The following is a 21,175-nucleotide window of genomic DNA, read 5'->3' as shown; positions in this document are numbered from 1 at the left end:
TAACGTTTGTGCTTGTGACCCCGGCAGGCCGGACGGGCTGAGCACAGTGAAAGTGGATGAGAAGGAGCGGTTCGAAGACATCAAGGAGCGGTTGCGTGTGATTTTGGAAAACCAGATTGTACATTTCAGGTAAACAAACAAACTGCACATCACCCACCAGTCGAAAAACATATTTCTGTCTTTTTTACTAGCACACGTCTCTAAAATTTGCCAGGACCTGAGTGACATTCAACAATAGCGAATGGCAGAATCTATTGAATACATTGAGTAGAATGCATTTCATTTGATCCAGCAGCACTTCTTCCAACACGTCTGGGACATGTCACAATGAACCCTGTCAAACATCAGTGAATGCGACATATCAAGATTCATGCGTGAACATACAGAAGCAACTGAGATTAGCTTCAGATCGATAGAATATCCTCCAGCAATACATCAAATCTCTTAACGCTGTCTGGCACAATGCAAGTCGAAAATCATCCTGCCCACTGGTGTTTCCTCACTGCTCATTCATTGTCTCTCTGCATCTTCTCGTTTAGATATTTTTTCCCCTTCGGCCGTCCAGAGGGAGCACTGAAGGCCACGTTATCCTTGCTGGAGAGGGTTTGTAAATTCAACTTTAAAACATTTTATGCACAGTGAAAGAGCGAGTGTGATGTAATAGACCCAGCTCACACATTCCCTCTTTAGGTCCTGATGAAGGACATCGTGACCCCAGTCCCACCAGAGGAAGTGAAAGGAGTCATCCGCAAGTGTCTGGAGCAGGCTGCTGCGCTCAACTACGAGCGGATTAAAGAATATGCTAAAATTGAAGGTAAACAAAACACACGAGCCCACATCAGATAATGAGTGCAGGAGGGAATTTCTTAACGATGTAATTATTAAAATAACCACAGTGGTCATTAAAGTATGCTCTCACTTTGTTTGGCTTTTCAGATTGAAGAGTTCAGTCACTGGTTGTGTGTGGAAATTAAACAGGATGAGACACGTTTTAATATTCCATAACAGTGTCCCTGTTTCTACTGCAGTAATATAATAAGATTGTTCTTGTCACTTTGACGTATTCATATATTTCTTTACACATGAATTTGGTATAATGGTATATTTGTGTCCATATCCCAAATTATTTGTGACAGTGTCGGGCCCTTTTTGTCTCAGTCCAATAACTCTCTCCTTTGTTTCAGGCCTGCTTTAGCTCTGTGCTGTTCTGTAGGTCAAGTTGGCTTTTGTGTTGAGGTGTGTGAGTAAAAATGCATTCAAATCCAAAGCCCTGAAATCTGTTGATGTGCTGATCTCTCATTGTGCCGATTCAGACTGGGTGGCGTCCTGGCCCTCAGGCGCCCGGTGATTGCATTGAGTTCAGCTTAACTGAACGTCCTGACATCCAGATTCCAGTCGATGCACCCCCCCCTCTCCTGTTACCTTACTGTAGCTGTTACCTCTCTGGTTCCTCCAGCTGACGCTGCCCGTGCCCCCTCGACAACCCCCCCCCCCCCACTGCCTCCGATTACCCGTAGCTCTCCTGTCCCCTCTGTCTTCTGCTCTCGGTGAAGACCACTGTCTTCCACTCCCTGCCCCCCCCCCGCCTGTCTGCTCTGCTTTTCTCTCCTCGCTCACAGTCGTTGGCTCTGCCAAAGTTATCACCTGATTTGTTTGACTAAGTGATAAGTGGCTTTGAACCAAAGGAATGCTGGGATTGAACACCTACAAACCAGCATCAGACATCTGCATGTGCTTCGAGACATAACAACATGGCTTTTCTCTATTGGCATGGATTCCATATCAAAAAAAGTGACAAGACATTTTATATAATGTCTTATTCTCCCCTGCTGTCTTTTCTTCCTATATATCCATCGAATGCATCAACATGCACTTTGCTTATAGGAAACTCTGATGTTGTTTATGCCTTGAAAGAAATCCCCCAGGGTGCTAAAGATACTAAGGAACTAAACCTTACTATCTTGCCATTCCATGTGAATTTGCTTCCCACTGTCCTCGTGAGGCACCTGGTTCTAAACAAACCGACCATGTGACTTTACCGCAGGGCCTCCTGTCCGGCACAATATCGGTTTCACCTGGACAGCCCTCCTCCCATCAGCCTCTGACCTCTCTCCTACCCACCTCTGACCCCAGCCTCTTGCATGCCCCAATCCTCTTTTATAGGGAAAAAGAGGGAAATGTTTGAGCACCCTGTCTTCTGCTTGGCGTCTCAAGTGATGGATTTAACCATCCGTGAGTACCTTCATCCTCCTCTCCCCAGCCTCTCTCCTCCTCCTCCTCCTCCTCTTTCACCTCATCCCCCCCTCCCCACCACCACCCTCTGCCTATCCTCTCTTCTTCAGAGATGTTGCTCCTGCCATGCTTGTTTTATCTGTGCCTTTTGTCTGTGAGAGTGAGTGGGGAGCGCACCAGCCGAGAGATCTGAGCAGTACCACACTGAATCAGTCGGGGTCCTTCTTTTAGTACCATCTGTCTGTGATGGACATGAATGAGCAGTCTGGTCTGTTAGCTTCTTTCTTTTGGTTGGATGCCCGTTCCTTTGACTTGAATGCATTTTTACATTGCTTACATTGTTATCTCCTCCAGTCATTTGGTCTGATCATGTCTCAGTGGTGTGCTGTGCTGAACAGGTAGGCTTCTCCTCACACTGTGACACCAGAGATAGGGAAGGAGATATTGAATGAGGAGGACAGGGTAGCATATCCGAATGCAACAGCTCCTGTTTGTGTTCTTTTCCCCTTGATTCAAACTCAAGTCACTCAGTGTGTCCTGTCTATGCTCCTGACAGCCGTCCGTGTGTCCTTATCTGTTTACGATAGTCTGAGCTTCTGTCTGTTTGTTAACAAACATCTTATCACAATTTTGATTTCCAATTTTCCACAGGGTGACGTTTCAGTGTTTCTGTTTTTTATTACATGTTTGTGACGTTGTGTCTGTTGCCTAGAAACCTCAGTCCCAGGAGCTGAAAAGGTCCCAGCAGATTCTTTGCGATGGATAACAACTCTGAGCTTTCCCCCCTGTAACATGACAATAATCCCAGAACCCTGCTAATTCTAAACATCTCCTCTCTATCTCTTCTCTCCCTTTTCTCTCGCTGAAGTTGAGAAAGGTCAAAAGGATCAAAAGGATCCAGGTGAACTCATGTTTAGCTTGTGGTTTAGCCACAGTGCACACATACATGCAAATACACACAGACCCTAAGCCCTCACCCCCTCACACACACATATACTTTATAGATTTACAACATATGCATGTATGCACAGACTTGACCTGTAGCATAGCCTTTCATACAGTACAAATAAGATTTATATAAGTACTTAAATGTCTTGCTATGTTTTAAATATCTCTTTTTGGAAGTACATACAGTGGAGATTGTATTACTATCATTACAGATCTGGTTTTAAACAGAGGAGGTTTTTTTTTTTAAGTTAATATCCATCGACAGTAGTTCAGGTTCAATCCAGTATTCACTTTAAATAAGAATAATGTGTTGAATTTGCAAAAAAATATATCAAATTGCATTTTTGCATGAACAATTATAGAGTGATACAATCTCTTACAAAAAGAATACATCTTGTGTTTCGTTAAAGGTTAAATCAAATAAGAAAATAGGAAAAGGACATAAGCAACATCCAATATAATCCTCATATACAGTTATTTAGGATTGTACCTTCACATACGTATATGCATTTTTCTAAATGTCATATATTTCAAATTGATATTTAAAGGGTCAGTTCCACCATAATCCCACACAAACAAACAAATAAACAAACAAAAAAAATCATTCTCTTGTGGTACAGTCATGAAGATAGTTTTGGTTTTACTGCAACTTTCACCTCATATAAAATGTAACTTAATTGTCCCTGAGGTGAAAGTGGTCTTACAGTTAGTTGAAACACAATTAAAAAGGATAACTAGATAAGCTGAATGATTCAAAGAAGCCTAATCTATTTTAGATCAGGTGAATTTAAACATGAAAACATATCCAGATCAATGCAGATAAACTGAAACTATGCACGTGGCTCACGTTTCCACCGGGGAAAAGTGACACAGTTTGTTTAGCTTCTGTTGTGTTTCTTGTAAATTTGGTGAACTGGACCTTTAATATTCCAAAGTGGACACATTAGAAATTGTTTTATTTTTTATAGTTTTAAACGCCTTAATGGATTGACTCCAAACTGTTTCTGATTATTATTTCTTCTGTTGCGCTGATGAAGCTGAGCTGCGCTGCCCCTTCTAGACCAAACCCTGATCCATGTCTTCACAGACGTGCTCTCAGAGCCGTCCCGTCCAGGACATTATGACCACAGGATATATAGTTACTGTAACACAAATCCACGTGATCCATCCATTAGTGTCGATTATATGTCCCTGCAGACAGTGGCTGAAGTACAAGCTTTAGATATCTCAGATTTCAATCCCAATGAAAAACCTTACATGAGAACTGAAGGCCTAACCTGAAGTGGCAAATTAGGTTTTATTTAGCCGTTACAGCTAGGGCCCAAAAATAGATGAAATTATTGATTTGGCCTGAGTTCAAATATCTGAGAAATAATGGTGAGAACAATCAAATACCCCCAGTTGGACCTGCAGTCTTAAGTAAGAGCGCTAATGTTTTATGTAAAGTTATGTATTTATGTCCTTTTGATTTCAGATTTGTGTAGCCATTCGGTTTGATGTTCAGATTATACACATTCGTCATTTCCACATAGTCGTGCACTGAATATTCCCATTTCATCGACATGTAACTGTCTTAGCTGATCATTCTGTCAGCAGAGGTACAACCAAGTGATCTGGAGCTTTTGCAAGTTATAGAGAAAAATCAGCAGCTAAGTGAAGGAAAATAGGACAAAATCTCAGTCGATGACAGATTCAACACCATCACACTGTAAAAAGTATTCATTAAAAGACATTTAGGTTATTTAATCAATTGATTTATTAACTTAATGCTGTTTTAAATAGATATTTTTGAGGGAAGAACAATTTTAAGCATCTAGTGAACCAACCACACCGCAGGCAGTTTGCTGAAATGAGTAAGACTTGTTTTGATGACTCAAGAAAAACATGTCTGTGTTGTATTTATATAATAAGATGAAATTAATCATAATTATGAAATTGGAATGTCTACACATTTTCTTTAAAAGTATTTACATTTCTTGGAAAATGACTGTAAATGTCATTTTGTAGAATATTAAACAATTATTTGCACAAATTTGATCAGTCTTGATATAAGTTTGATTGAAGTTTCAAACAGAAGTGATGAATTATTTTTAAAGTGTGTGTTCAGTGAGGGATTTTGGACCACAGCATGCGGCAGCTCCTTATACAGATGGCTTATTCAGTACCGCTTCACTCTGCATGCTTTCTGATGCTACATTGCTCCTCCATCCCAACGCCACTATTCCTGTGCCTGATACTCCTCCGACATAAATCTGATTATCCTACAAACACATCACTTCTGTTGCCATATGTCACGCAGCCTCAAAATGCATGTAAATGACGACACGCTTGATTTACTTAGGGGGTTTGGTTTGTGAACATCACAGTGTAAGTGCTGTGTTTGTACTTTTATTAAACGGTCAAATATACAGACAGGAAAACTCTTTAGAATAGTCGTAAAAAAATAAAAATCCCCCTGGAATCCTTCTCTGTGCTTGACTAACCACTCATCCCTCACCCTCATCCTTTTGTCTCAGAGAACGTAGGCCGCTTAGTCACGCCTGCCAAAAAGCTGGAGGAAACAATTCGCCTGGCGGAGTTAGTCATAGAGGTCCTCCAGCAGAACCAGGAGCACCATGCGGAGGTGAGTGAGAACCCTCTCCTCCTCTCCTCCTCAAAACACTCTCCCTCTTTACTCTCACTCTTATCTCACTCCGCCCCACAGCAGGGAGTTAGTCCTATTATCAGCCTTCTATAAATAAAGCTGCTTTCATCTATGGTTAACGAAAAGAGAGAAAAAAAACCTTTCGGAGATTAATTTAATTTAAGGAAGCTCTAATTGGTGTTCGACAGACCATGGCTACATGGAATCAGAGCGCTATGTTTGAGCAGAGTTTGTAAATTAGACAGGAAATTATATAATGTGTGCAGTTCTTTCCTCTGATCACGGTTCAGAGTTCAACAAGGCGGCATATGGTAATATTTTATTTGAGGTACTCCAGTACAGAGAGTAGGAAACAGTCAAACAGGCCAGTGCAAGTTACTCCTGGCTTCTGTTTGCTCTTAATGTTGTGTTAAGTTTCCCTTTGGCCACATTTAGAAGAACAAATATTAATATGACTTTACACAACTAAAGTGGCTCTTCAGTAGAGCGTGTTCCTCCGCCAAGGCCCAACAGTCCCCTAATATGCACCAAATTTCCCACACTTATTGTTCAGTTCCCTAAACATGCCTGTTTTTTTTTTCATCAAGATCAATTAAATATTTCCTGGGAAAAAGTACAAATACTGGAAATCATCCATATTCACATCAAAAGTGCTTCTCTGACCTATACCACATCCTTCCACCAGGTTTCATGGAAAGCCATTCAGTTGCTTAATGTTGCTTACGAACAAACAAACAAACAGGCGTGAAAACAAAGCATCCTTGGCGGAGGTAATTTCAAGTCAAAAGTCCTGCATTCCCAATCCCACTTAAAGGTTCAGTGTGTAGAATGTAGAGACATCTAGTGGTGAAGTCGTATATTGCAGCTGGACACCCCTCACCTCATTTATTAACGTAAATATAATTAAATATTTAAATATAAAGGCCACATTCTACGATAAAGTAAAACAGCAATTTGTACAATTTAGATGAAACACACAAGTGAAAACATCGATAATATTATTTTATATTCACTCTCTGTAAATAGATCCCTTTCACCTAAATCTTACACACTGGACCTTTAAGAAGAAGCTCACAACTTTTATCATTTAAATACACTTGAAAGTAGAAAAAATTATCTCACTGTATCACTCACAATCCTTGTCACAATCCTTGTGAGTGATAGAGTGAGATAAATACAGTGTGATATAGCTATAGTTAATAAATGTTTTTCTCTGAGCCTAACAGTATTATTTGAATTAAAACATTTGAGAAATTGCAGTAGACACATCTATAACATGCTTTTTTGTGAGATGGGAAAATAATTAGTTGAGTCTGTTTTGATTTCAGCAATGTATACATCTTTAAGGAAATCTGAAAATGAACCGGTAACTAAAGCTGTCAGATTCGTCTAGTGGAGTTAGAAGCAAAATAGTTCCCTACCAAACAATTAGAGTATAAGCATATGGTCCAATAAAGTGTAAATACCAAAAACAAAGTACAGATACCTTAAAAGTTGTAATGAAGTACTCCACTCGAGTTACTCTCCCCCCCGTTGCATTCTACCTGCTAGTATAAACACTGAGCTGATGATGAACATGTAGTTGTGTAGATCTGAAGGTGATCCAGTGGGATCGCAGAACATGCAGATAAAGCAGATTTATTGTATCTCTCTGAATATGCTTGACAGGCGGCAGTCACAAGTTCTGGAGATCAATCGGTACAGTATTTTTATTTCTTTTTTTCCTCTTCAGTCCCCCCATCACGACCCCCCCTGTTTGGCATGTGCGCCACTTATGGCACGACGCACCTTTTCTAGGCTCAGGATGAACTCATAGATAAAGCTGCGGTGGGTGGGCTTTCTAGGCGTAGAGCTGAGAAGACTTTGGCAGAAAGAAAATAAAAAAAAAAAAAAAGGCACCGTAGCTTGCACAACATACCTGTGATCATGAAGCATGTTCATCGGGCCATACAGAGGTTTCCTTTCTCTCCAAGCATGCTGAACCAGTAAATCCCCCCAAAGTATGCTCCATGTGAACCTTTGAAGTCTGATCCACCATAAACATGTGTCCCCTCCCCCCCCCCCTTTTCCATCCAACAGTTAATTTTCACAGTCCGCACTTGTTCAAGCATTACTCCCCCCCCCCCCGGCTTCTCCTCTTCCATCCCTCTCTGCTGTCTATTGTCAGTTTACCAGCCCTATGACCAAATGCCTCAAAAATACATTCCTGTTCTGTACATCTCCCTGTGTTCTCACTGTCATATGATTGGTGACTGTCCCAGCAGGGAAAAGAGGTATGTAGTCAAGTGGAATGAGAAACTTCCCACAATGCACCGTGCATGTCCAGTAGATGATGCAACGTCTACTTACTCCCCTCCACCCTAGGAATTGGTCCCCTGATACAGTTGCATTGTCACAGCACTAGAATCTAACTTTGGCTGAACACTGGCTGTCAGCTCTCAGGGTCCTGAATGTGTCCCGTAACCACCGTCAAAGGTCAGAGGCCGCTCCGCTTGGCGACCTTTGAGCCTCTCCCCCTACCCACCCCCCACCTGTCAGAAGCGTTGACAGAGCTCCTCTTTTAATAAGAGTGTCCCTGCTCTCCTTGAATGTGATGGAGAAGATCTCTGTTTGCTGCCTGTTTGTCGAAAAAACTAGAACTTTCAAGCCGTTTTTTTTCTTTTTAATATTTGGGAGAGGGCAGGTAAGTAGACAGGTGAGTAAGGGGTTGACGCCCATCGTGGCGGTTAAGCCAGATGAGACAAAACTTGAAAACAAATTTTTTCAGAAGAAAAGAAAGCATGCAGCATAAGTCGAAAACATTTAAGTGATAGTTCACCGAAAAAATGAAAAGTCACTCATTATCTACCCACCACTATGGCGATGGATGGTTGGGTGAAACGTTGGATTCCACTAAACCCTTCTGGAGTCTAAGGGGTAAAGCCAAGGCGACCCCTTCTTCAGACCTAATAAAAACAACAGAAAAAAAACACAACATGCCTCCATACTCCTTGTGTGGTGTCATCCAAGTGTCCGCAAGCCCCGAGATTCATATTCAACTCAAAACATGGTGATTCAGAACATGTTTTAAGCCTAAAAGTGGAACTACCAGAAGTGGAGATGCTAGCGGACATAGCCACCCACTCCTCGGATGATAACACGATGTAAATGACGCCATTTCGAGACGAATATGAATCTCGGGGCTTGCGGACACTTGGATGACACCACGTGAGCAGTATGGAGGCACTTCAATTGTGTTGGATTCCGCTGCTACGCTGTTTACCCCTGAAACTCCACAAGTGTTCTGTGGACTCAAACACTTCACCCACCCGTCCATCAGCAGAGCAGGAGCAGATAAGGAGTGACTTTTCATTTCTCGGTGAACTATCCCTTTAAGCTTCGTCCGTTGAACTTGGCAACGTGCTAGCCTGAATGATAAGCAAATAAGCCGAGACTGCCAGCAAAGCAACTACTGTACTTCTGCTGTCAGAGGGCGAGGAAGTCCTGACGCTGCTGGAACACGTGCAGCCGAACCTCAGAGGCTCACTTCACTAATTGGAACGGACGCTCTTCCAACACAAGAGCTGCTGTGTGCTGCAGTCCTCGGTGTGCCTGTAGGCCAAGATGTGCATGAGTCACATTCACATCTCGTGGGCCGTGGGTTTGTCAGCGATGTGAATGGTGGACGCCCCCCCCCCATCTCTTCCCCTGAGAGACAAGCATGCAGGGAGCTCCACATCTGCATGAGAAAAAGCACCTTCTCCCTTTAAACTGATAGATTCTGTCGTGGATATATAACGAGGCACGAACATGCAACCCCCACTGTGTGATTCTCCTGATACACGTATTAACATGGATTAACAACTAATACCCACTTTAAGTCCTGATCAATATAAGCTGTGGATTCAGTGTCAGAGTATGGGATGGGAAACACAAACAAGGATACTCACACACACACATACACACGCTCAAACATGTGCACATGCAAACAGGTATGATGGTGTGTCCTTTTCTCTCTGTGAAACTATGTTTGAAAGGAAATACCCAACACAAGAGCCCACGTATCCAGCATGAAACCTTCACTATTCAACAACCCACGTTTATATCTGTTAAAATTACACAGCAGATTTGGAATGAGGCACATTTAAAGGAAGAGTTTGGAGGCTTGTTTTCTTTTCTCTCTTTCTTGCAGAGAGTTAGATGAGGATCATTTCCGCATCCGTCAAATACACAAACAGTTGATTAACTTATTTTAAGACTTGTTAGTGTTTCCCTTCAAATAAAATTTCAGGCCCGGTGGTATTAAGAAAATGCAAAACCAGTCAGGGCAAAAATGCACTCTCATTAAAAAAGATGCAGATATTATTTAGATAATAATAAGCTATATAACCACTGACCTTTGAAAAAAATGGCACATCATGATCAAAGCATCTGTGCTGCACCTCATCTTTCTCATCTTGGAGAATAATTCACAATGGAAATTTTGCCACTTGTTTATTTCGTTGTTATTGAAACAATTCACCCTATTTCCAGTCTGTATGCTAAGCTTCAAGCAGCTGCCTCCTGGTTCCAGCTTCATATTTAACAGACTGACATGAGAGTAATGTCCATCCTCCAGTCAAACCAGCTTTAAGACCTAACTCTCTGTAAGGAAGTGAATCAGCCCATTCCCCGTGATTTTGAACTATTCCTCAAACATACACAAAGCCGACAATGGGATTTCCTTTTTAGACCAAAAAGCTCCACTTGTGTCTGTTAGTTCCTCCTTCCTTACTTTCCTCCTTGCGTCTCCTTATCCCCTAATGTCAACTCGTTCACCTGCTCCCTCTCCCTCCTGCTGTGTCTCCAGGCGTTTGCGTGGTGGACGGACCTCATGGTGGAGCATGCAGAGAACTTCCTGGCCCTCTACGGCATCGACATGGACGCCGCTCTTGAGATTCAATCACCCGAGAGCTGGGACAGCTTCCCTCTCTTCCAGCTGCTCAACGACTTCCTCCGGGCAGACTGTGAGCTCCTGCACCTGCCTCACATTTATTTTATTACTCCCCTCAGGTGTTTATGTGCTTAAACGTATGCACTCACATGTATTTTTATCACTTCCTTTTCTCTTCTTTTCTCACAGATCATCTGTGCAATGGAAAGTTCCACAAGCACCTTCAGGATCTGTATGCTCCTCTGGTGGTTAGATATGTGGATCTGATGGAGTCCTCCATCGCACAGTCAATTCACAAGGGCTTTGAGCGAGAGTCCTGGGAGCCTGTAAAGTAAGGAGCCTCTGCCTTCGTAGCCAGGCTGTAGGATGGATGGAGATGCGTGTCTTTTTATATTTAGATGACAGACTGACGACGTGGAGGCTGAGAAATCTGTGCGAGCAGCTTTAATGATGGCCCGGGCTTCCTGTAGGTTCGCTGCTAAAGAGCGAGTCAAGAGTGGGCTGAATAACCTGCTTTTTTTCTGCGAGAGAAATGAGTTATTTATTCTCTAAATAGTCTTTGACTAATGTGTGTGTCTCACCAATCTCTCTGAGACACATTGGGGTCAGGGCAACATCTAATGTTTCTGTTTTGTTTTGTGAACTAACCTCCATAATGTGTGCTTTGACTTGTCGCCAGAAACTAAAGGCCTCCAGTCTGTTCTGTTGCTCTTATTTCTTTCTTGTGGCTTCCAGACTTATGCTTTTTTTTTTTTTAATATTGCTAAATTGAAAAAAAAAAATATATATACTAATTTTTAATGTAAACAATAATTTTAAAGCAAATTTGTTTTGATTTATGTTTATTCTTGTCAGTATTACATCGCTTCTCCCTTTCACTGCAGTTAAAACTGTGTGTGTGTGCATCCTGAGTCCAGCCCTCTTTACTCTGCAGGTCTTTTCTTATAACGTGTGTCTTTTGATAAGTAAAGTTTGGTCTCTTTTTTTTTTTTTTTTTTTACGTGTGCTACTGTACATTACTGTCTCCACCTGATTTTGAAACTTTATGTTACTGTTATGATGAGTGTTACATGGCTTTTTCTGCAGCTCCCACTCCACTGTTATGGACACCTTTTTTCTTTTTGTCTGTCTCTTCTGCAGGAGTTTAACAAGTAATCTGCCCAATGTGAATCTACCAAATGTGAACCTCCAAATTCCCAAAGTACCAAATCTGCCCGTGCCAGTAGCAGGACTATCAGTTAACCTTCCACAAATGCCTAGCTTTTCTACCCCGTCATGGATGGCTGCTATATATGACTCTGAGTGTGTATTCAACTAGTTCACTTAAGAAATGGTTAAGCAAGCAGCGGCTGCCTTGGTATGAAGATGCCCGCAGATTTATAAAAAGATGCAGCACATATTATTCCGTGTGGCTGCAACTGATAAACAAGATGTAACAAACAACCCCAAAAAAAGCAAAACAATGAAGCATATTTAGCACGTTTGGACTCATGAGGTAATCCTGTTCATGTTCATGCCAAGGGCGCTCTGAGGTGTTAGAGTAGATGGGGTTCTGCTTTCTGAAATGAGAGGCTGAAACACTCATTTGTCTTAGCGTGCATGCTGTTGGGCTGAGGTGTGGAGATACAGGACAAAACTCAAATCTGAATATCTTACTCTTACTCCGAGGCTATTTGGGCCTTTACTGCACACAGAGAGAAAAACTGACCAAACAACCCCTCAAAAAAATGTAAATTTGAAAAACAGACAGTATGTCCCCATTTGAAAATTTGCAAGTCAAGATCCCCTTTTCTCGAATGTGTGTATCTCCTCTGAGTTGTCGTCCACAGACATTTGCTTGAGTGATTTCCAGCGTGCTGCAGATTGCACATGGCTGTAGGCTCATTCCTGACCTTGACCACCTGCTTGTGGTGTGATTGGGAGAGCAGAGCGTGAGCTGGACCGAAGACGGTACCACGAAGAGGCTCGGCCGTTGGCTTTCAGACCCCAAGCCTCTCTGTTGTATCAGCCTCCCCCCCAGCGTCTCTCCCCAATCATATCTAGGCAGGGTGCCCCCAAAAAAAAACCAAAGGTCTGCATGGTTTGTTTGGTAAATCTCCCAGGAGCCCCACCAGCCCCGGGACATGGGCGTTGAGAGAGGGCCTGTGATGAGGGAAAAGTAATTTGGAGATTTTTTTTATATATTTTTTGCGGAACCAGACAAGAACCATTAAAAGATTTTTTTTTTTTTTTTTTTTTACACGCCCTCCCTCACGTCTCCATTCCCTTTCTCCTCTGTCTTAGCTGCTATTTCTGCAGTGACTCTACCTGCATGTGGCCACTTCACATCCCAGTCAATAATCATACTCTGCAGCATGGTTATTGATTCGTGACAGTAAACCCTGTCCGCTCCCTTTCACCCATACGCTGTCCAGAAACGCCCGAACACACGTTTGAGCCGACCTGTCAGTGTATGGTTGGGGGGGGAACCCGAGCTGTGTTCAGGTGCAGAGGAACCGCATCCTCCTTTGCACCTGCCACAACACACCTCCACCCTCTCTCCCACCTTCTGACCCCCTCTCCCTCCAGCAGCGTGACCTTTCTCGTCTGACCTGTGTGTGTGTGTGTGTATTTGTGTGTGTGTGTGTTTGTCCTGGTCGCTGGCAGTAATGGCTCTGGGGCATCGGAGGATCTCTTCTGGAAGCTGGAAGCTCTCCAGACCTTCATCAGGGACCTGCACTGGCCCGAGGAGGAGTTCGCCAAACACCTGGAGAGTCGCATCCAGCTCATGTCCAGCAACATGATCGAGAACTGCGTCAAGCGGTGCGTTGGGGGGGTGACCAACACCAGCAGAACTACTTAGAGGCAGCAAATGTTAACTGCATTTTTTATAATAAAGCCAGCACGTATAAATATTTCACTTTGCATTGCAGCACCCGTTTGGCATTTGAGTCCAAGCTGACAAAGAGCAGCAGGTCCACAGATTTCCGCATTTCTCCGACACTATGCACCATGTTCAACGTGATGGTGGACGCCAAGGACCAGTCAGCTAAACTGTGCGCTATGGAGATGGGCCAAGAGGTAACAGCTTCACCTGGGACAGTGAACACATGTTAGATAATGTATTTTATCTGCTTCATGTCCACTAACATAAATGCCTTTTTTTGAATAGTGATTTTTGTTTCTTTTCTTTTTATACATTCTCTTTAGAAACAGTACCACACCACAATAGATGAACTGATTGAGGAAAGTGTGAAGGACATGATCCAGTTCCTGGTTGCGAAGGTACATCGGCTGTGGACAAAGTTTTTTAACCACGTCAGAGGATCAGATGTTCTTTTAGAAATTATGATTTTGTAACTATGTGTGATTCCCTGTTCGCTGCTTTGTTTCTCAGTTTGTGGCCATTCTGGAGAGTGTGCTGGCTAAGATCTCCAGATACGATGAAGGCACTCTCTTCTCCTCATTCCTCTCTTTCACGGTGAGAAGGAGCTTCTCTCGCTTCAATCCCTCAGAACCTTAACGTCCTTGAACCCTTTGATAATTTAAAATACTTCAGTAAATACATAAGCTGTTTTTTCTTGTGATTTCAGGTGAAAGCTGCCTCAAAATATGTTGATGTACCCGTAAGTCTCACAAGATCCTCTCTCTTCTGCTAGCTCCTGTGTGTGTGTGTGTGTGTTGTGTGTGTGTGTGTGTGTGTGTGTGTGTGTGTGTGTGTGTGTGTGTGTGTGTGTGTGTGTGTGTGTGTGTATTTAATACTTGGGTTGAGAGTTGAACAAACCCCTGTGAACTTGAATGACCCTTTCTGTATCTCTCTTCTTTGTCATACAGAAACCGGGCATGGATGTGGCCGACGGCTACGTGACCTTTGTGCGCCACTCTCAGGACATACTCCGTGATAAGGTCAATGAGGAGGTGTATATAGAAAGGTTATTTGATGTAAGTAAGATGCCGTCTCCTCCTGACAAGAAGGGAGGGGCCTTACAGAATGTGTCAAAACAACAGGGCAGATGGGGGATAAGTTCCATTTTGAGACCAGGAAGTGTGTTTCAGCCTAAGAGGCTTTTTCTGACCCTCTCCTCCTCTCCACTCTCTCTCTCTCTCTCTCTCTCTCTCTCTCTCTCTCTCTCTCTCTCTCTCTCTCTCTCTCTCTCTCTCTCTCTCTCTCTCTCTCTCTCTGTCTCTCTCCTCTCTGTACCTCAGCTGCTGCCCTGTGGTGTGCATTGCCACAGTGCTTTTGGGCCTTTGTGTATTAAACAAAAGGAAACTTTTATTTACAAAGAGTCCATAAAAGCATCCTCAAAAAAGGATTATCTGAAGCAGTGCTCTCTGGAAACAAGGTGTCAGCACACTGACTCGTATCTGTAGCTCACCACTGTGCTGTAAGCTGCCAGATACTTTCCACACGAAGCATGTCAGCCTCCTGAAGACTTGACACTCAGCGCTCCGGGTCCAGTCCACAGGGGGGGGTACCCATGCAGTTGTTTTTACGTGAACTGAAAACGCTGGGTGTAAGACGCACTGCTGGATGGACCCGAGGGACATCATGATGTCAAACTCAGAGGCTGACATGGTCTGTTAGAGCTGCGGTTCCCAACCTGGAGGTCGCGACCCCACTGAAATACATCGGAGAGGAGATTCCGAGCCAGTTGAAGTTCAGCAAAATCGACCGCGTCGTAGTTTCATCTTAAACTTTGTGTAGCTGCACGATCTGAACTTACATGACAACTTAACAAGAGTGAAATGTCCACAACAGACAGAAAGAAGAAAGTAAACTAGCTCAGTAGAATGCACAAGTTGTGCCCGTACGTAATCAACTAGTAATAAGACATGATCATTTGCTCTATAAAACATATCAGAACTAGATTCATTATGTTTTGTTCTACCAGGAGTTCAAAATCCAAATGTTCTGTTTACTCTAATATCAGACAAAGTTGAAAAAGAGATTATCTCTAATAGGCTGATGCTTGTCATTATGGTGTCTTCTATTCTCTAACACAAACATGCTCATGAATAACAACCAGTAAAAATGTACAACCAAATCTGACAAAACAAAAAGAAACTGGTGGAACTTTCCCCATCTCGGGTGAAGGCAGCATCAAACTTTAACAGTCAATACTGAGCGATCGGTTCTATGTCGTCAAGGGATGTTTAAAAAAGTAGCTGCCACCAATCCTCAGTTACTCTGAGTGCAATCTCAACTTGACTTTGGAATTTCACTACAATGTGAATCCTTATAACTATGATCAAACTAAGCTTCACGTGCACATAAACCCAGCTGCTGCAACGATCTGCAGGTCGATAGAAGGTCAGAATCCAAAAAGGTTGGGAACCAGCGCGTCAGAGGGCAGAGAGAGAGCACTGACTTACAAAACCATAATCCTCCCGGGATACATTGGCAGTGATGTGTCTTCCATGTGTGATTCGAAACGACACATAACGCTGTGATGTGTGTGCTTCATGTCATTTAGAAACTATTTGTACAGACCTGTGTCTCTGCAGGTGTGTGTGTCGCGGCTGTGTGTGTATGAAAGATTTCCTGGGTTGCGTGCGGCAGTGACGTCCAGTCTGTGTGTCTGAGAGACGCCTCCTGCCGGGATAAATGTGATTTTTGTTGTTGTTGTTTGGGAGTGAGGAGTGATGCTGTGGTGAAGTGGGTCTGCTTTTGTCTTTGAGGTCCACACCGGCTCCCCCCGTGTCGTCACTCTCTCTATAGTGTGGACTTGTCCCCCCCCCCCCCCCCCGTGTCCTATGTGTGACCCTTGAGTTCACAGATCTCCTGCCCCAGCAATGTCATGTTTAAGTTATACAAATCCTGCAGCTGTGAATGTTTCGGTTTGGGCATTTAAAACGATCCTTTAGTTCGAACGATGTCAATGTTTTTCTCTTCCATCTGCACGCTCATCCATCCATCCGCTCCATTCGCTCGCATGTGGAAAATGTTCCTCGATGTTGCACAGGCTCTACTTTATCTCTCTTTCTTTCACTAATTTGTTTCAATCCTTTTTGAGCTCCTCTTTTCTGATTAACACCATTCCTGCTGCCTCCTCTCTTCAAAAACAAAAAGTGGCACTTATCTCTAGTGTTGCGTTGCGTTGTTTTATCACATTATGTTGGTTGGCATGATTTTAGAGTCAAATAAACTTCCTGTGTACATCTTCTAGCATGACCCCGCTCCTCAGAGCTCTGCCTCATTTGCACATAGCGCAGTCTTCCTCTAGCACGTTCTCTGCCACCCACCCACCCACCTGCGAGGTCTGCATGCACTGCACGCTCAACTCGACTGTGAAGTGGACAGGCATCTGCATATCCAGGCCTCACGCTCAAACCTCTCAACCATTCACCCAATCAGTCGTGGTCCAGACAAACTGAAACAAACCAAACCACAACGATGACCAAACAAACCCTCACACTTCCAATCCGAGGCCGCTTTAACCTTCTTGCGTTCCTGCCTACTCACATGTTTAAAGTTGAATTCTTCTCTGGGTACTGGAGGTATGACAACAGTTTTCTATCAGACCTGGGTGCTCTTCTCTTGGAACTTTAAAAACTCACCGAGTCTGGGGAACCGCCCAAAGAGCGAAGGAGAGAAACGGTACAAGATAAAAGCACCTGCGCTCCCCGCCTGCTGACCATTTGCTCACTTTCATTCTATTTTTCTTTTTTCTAATGAGCTTGTCTCTAAACTATAATTTCAATTCCTCCATAATAGTTTTTTAATCTCCGGTGTAGTTTCTTACTTTACAAATGCTAACCGGAATGTCTACTAAAGACGTATAAATAAAGGCTGACTGATTGGCTTCAGTAACTGATGGGCCTGTGCAGCTTTTACTAAATATTAAAAACATTTGTTAGACTGATTCAAGGGTCGATTACAGTTCAAGACAGATCATTGCGCTGTGGCTTTTTTTTATTTTAATCATTTTCTCCAGTCGCTGTAGAATCAATGCTCGGAGTGAAATTCTCTAAATAATATTCAGCCCTTCAGAGCACTGTGTGTATGTGTGTGTGTGTGTGTGTGTGTGTGTGTGTGTGTGTGTGGTCCAAATTGAACAGTATTTTACATAAAGTAAACATCAAACTTCACATTGGGTAGGCAAATTAGTATCCACATATTAGTACATAAGCCTCTGTTTAAAACATTTATATTAATATCGGTTCAATCAAAAGTAAAAATATATTCATTCAAAAGGTCCCCATCTAGCATATTTTATATAACTCTTTTTTTATGTATTTAACATGTATTGCTGTTAAACTGTTGGCTAGTTTAAACAATTCAGCATATTTTTTTAAATGATCACATGAATGAAATGTGTAGGGGTAAGAAGGACAAAGTACTACTTGAGTAGTGTTACTCATTCAGTGAGTTAGTTAGTTAGTTAGTTAGTTAGTTAGTTAGTTAGTTAGTTGTTTAGACTGTGTCAGGTTATCCAGACTTAGTTGTTAACTCAAGCTTTATATTAACCATAAAGAGTTTCCCAAAGATAAACCAGTTGTTTAACTCACAAAAGTAGATAAAACAATTAATTAAAAACAATAATTACCTAATTTTCTCCCTGGGGATTATGGGTAATATCCACTGCTCGGTTGTGTTTCAGTCCAGTGAGTGGGACGACATAGTGACAGCACAAGACACAACTTCACTGAGTCCAACAGAATGAATCCTCTGGTGTGGCTGCAGAGGGCGCTGTTGCTCTGTAAAAGTTACACATTTAAAATGATTTTGTATATTCAGTCTAAGGTGATGAAAAACATGTTGATAGAAGCAAACTTTACCACTCACAATTTTTTTGTAGCTGATGAGATTTATTTTAAACGTGACTCCATTCTCTAGGATTGAAGCTGATTCTGACTAATGAAATGTTCCATCATGTGTGATAGAGACTCGACATGAATCCTCATTACTTGTGCACACGGGTGATGTGAAATGTGAAACCCTCTACAGAGGTTTATATTGAAGTGACGCTGGAACACACTCGGGGTGTCTTAGTGATCCATGTGTGTCTTTCAGGGTAGTGTGATGTCAACAGGTCTTGAGTATGTGTGCGAGTGTGTGTTTTGCTGGAGAGCGTTATGCTTTTGTGTTTCAGCAATGGTACACTGCCACCATGAACCTGCTGGGGACCTGGCTCACTGAGCGGATGGACCAGCAGCTCCACGTCTACCAGCTCAAGATCCTCATCAGGATCACCAAGGTGACGCAGGGAAACCCCGAGGGGGCGACAACAAATACCCACAGGTCATTGTGTTCAGGCTGTCCTAACGTGTGTGTCTCTGTCCCTCTGCAGAAGAAGTACAGGGACTTCCGCCTGCAGGGCGTCCTGGACTCCACCCTGAACAGCAAGATGTACGACACCGTGCGCAACCGGCTGATCCTGGAGGAGGCCACCGCCTCAGTGAGGGAAGGAGGCATGGCCGGCATCTCCATGAAGGACAGCGACGAGGAGGACGAAGACGACGACTAGAGCCTGTGCACTGACACCCCCCCCCCCCCCCTCCCTTTAACACTTTTGACTTTAGCCTGGTTACCGATGCATGTACCAACTCAGATAGCCACTCTAGGACCTCTTTGTCAGCTCGAAATGCCCATGAAGGAACTATTAACTATAAAAAAAATAGTACTTATACTGAGGAAAATGAAAATAAAAATGTCAAAAAATAACCATGATTGGCAGTTTAGCTGTGTCATGATGAAGATAGCACCTATCTTTGTTTCATTCATTTCTAAATTCATTTCTATGTGTTACTAAGCAATATGGAGAACCATTTGTTTGAACAATGTTGAGTGAGATTAATAGGTGTGTCCCTGTCCAATGCAAACCTATATGGCGCTTCTTTGTCGTATTCTACATTCATTAATGGTACATTGTCGTGATGATGAGTGTGTGGACCCTTTTCTTTGTCTTGTCTGTTCTTAAGTGAATGCCAACTGCTTCAAACGGAAAATAAACCTCTGTATTTGTTTACGGCTGTTAACAGATGAACTGTCGTCTACTCACTGTTATTAACATCAGCAGTAAGTCGAGACCTGCGTTTTTACCATGTGTCAATGCTATGTGATCTCATCTCAGTAACCAATTAGACACGGTTCAACAAGTGGGTATTCTGGAGATGCAATATTCTCATAGCTCCATTTTGATAACTTGGGAGATTCTATTTTTATTTCAACATTAAAAGGCCTTGAGATAGGTTCTATTTTAATTGAGTTGCACTTTTACAGAGAAAAGAGCAAAAAACAATTTTTTTTATTGAAAAAAAAAGAAAAAAAGGTTGGTCCGTCTTTGTTCTGTAATTGTGTAGAATGAGATGTCTGGCATTTGTTTGGGTCTCAATGTTGTTTTGTATATATTATATAAATATATATATAAATATAAAAATGCTGTACATTGCATTCTGAGCCATCGCTGCATGCCTGTGGGTTCTCACCCTCCCCAAACGCTTTCTGTTTTCTGTGTGAATTAGCTGGTGGATTCATTCTTGCTTTTGCCTTATGAAAGCCAACAGTTGTAATATGCAAGAGCTGTGGCCTCGAAATAAAAAATATTGTACATGTGCATCCTCTGTTATGTTTACTCTGAAATCTACAATATACAATTTATATAAACAATCTGTTTGGCAGAGGTAGAAAATCACAGAGTACAATTACTGAAAGGTTCAGGGTTTAGGTCAAATTAAATATAAAATGCAAATGTTCGACCATTTAAATTGTACATATTGTTTTCTTTACCTTGGCCATTTATATCTAAATACTTTATATCTACATCAGGAGCAGCTCCTCTCTACGGATGCCACCATGTTTTTTACTCTAGTCCAGACTGGAGAACTAAACATCTTTGAGTTTTTATGACAACCAAAGGCTCCCACAGGTTCTTTCATGTTTGTTGGAGGAGAGTGAGGTGAGGGGTATTCAGCTGCAATGTGCAACTTCCCCACAAGATGTCACTAGATTCTATACATTGAACCTTTAAGCGTTGTACTTCAACTAGATCGTCTCAGTCAAATTTAAACACAGACATGATTCTATTAGATCCAATGGTGTTTGCAAACACCTTATTATCCTCTCAATCATGGGAATACAATAATACCATAACAATTGGAATCGTCATGTTTTTAAGTTTGCTCCGGCATGAATGCAGAAGAGATAATTCGGCATCGGTTTTAATGGCGTCAGCTTTCTGAAAATATAAACAGATACAGGCTCAAGTTGTGTCCCACAGCTACACAATACACAGCAGTTTGAATTGTTACTTTCAAGTCAATGCATCAATATTAATAATCCAATGAGCCATTCTGCATAAAAAAGGAAAGAAAAGTACTTTTACACATTTTTTTTGCTGATACTTATACACAGGACTTTAACTTTTAATGTTTATAACCAGTGATCTGGATAATTGTTTGGTGACAGACTGACAGCAGGGGGCGACCAGGATGAACTGCTTGTTTGGAGAAACCCATCC

At 42.4% G+C, this 21,175-nt stretch overlaps 1 protein-coding gene across 12 annotated transcripts in view; it reads left to right on the top strand.

The window, feature by feature from the left end:
- The window catches only part of cadpsb (Ca2+-dependent activator protein for secretion b), a 59,722-nt gene extending 40,539 nt beyond the window's left edge, over nucleotides 1-19,183 (top strand). For 2 of the 12 annotated variants that reach the window (XM_061069844.1, XM_061069843.1), the window contains exons 14-27: nucleotides 28-129; nucleotides 540-603; nucleotides 691-814; nucleotides 5,697-5,803; nucleotides 10,653-10,809; nucleotides 10,926-11,067; nucleotides 13,383-13,538; nucleotides 13,649-13,796; nucleotides 13,926-14,000; nucleotides 14,113-14,196; nucleotides 14,309-14,341; nucleotides 14,550-14,657; nucleotides 18,809-18,913; nucleotides 19,007-19,183. In XM_061069844.1, coding sequence (XP_060925827.1) covers nucleotides 28-129; nucleotides 540-603; nucleotides 691-814; nucleotides 5,697-5,803; nucleotides 10,653-10,809; nucleotides 10,926-11,067; nucleotides 13,383-13,538; nucleotides 13,649-13,796; nucleotides 13,926-14,000; nucleotides 14,113-14,196; nucleotides 14,309-14,341; nucleotides 14,550-14,657; nucleotides 18,809-18,913; nucleotides 19,007-19,183 — 1,582 coding nt within the window. Of the gene's footprint in view, nucleotides 1-27; nucleotides 130-539; nucleotides 604-690; nucleotides 832-978; nucleotides 989-2,163; nucleotides 2,233-5,696; nucleotides 5,804-8,088; nucleotides 8,098-10,652; nucleotides 10,810-10,925; nucleotides 11,068-11,876; nucleotides 12,039-13,382; nucleotides 13,539-13,648; nucleotides 13,818-13,925; nucleotides 14,001-14,112; nucleotides 14,197-14,308; nucleotides 14,342-14,549; nucleotides 14,658-18,808; nucleotides 18,914-19,006 lie in introns of all 12 variants that reach the window. The other 10 variants (XM_061069833.1, XM_061069832.1, XM_061069836.1 and 7 more) reach the window with 10 other exon arrangements.
- The last annotated feature ends 1,992 nt before the right edge of the window (nucleotides 19,184-21,175 follow it).

The sequence above is a fragment of the Limanda limanda genome, chromosome 4 (assembly GCF_963576545.1).
Source record: "Limanda limanda chromosome 4, fLimLim1.1, whole genome shotgun sequence".
In the NCBI taxonomy this organism is placed as follows: domain Eukaryota; kingdom Metazoa; phylum Chordata; class Actinopteri; order Pleuronectiformes; family Pleuronectidae; genus Limanda; species Limanda limanda.
The sequence above is the reverse complement of the archived record's forward strand: the minus strand, read 5'-3'. Positions and strand labels throughout refer to the sequence as shown.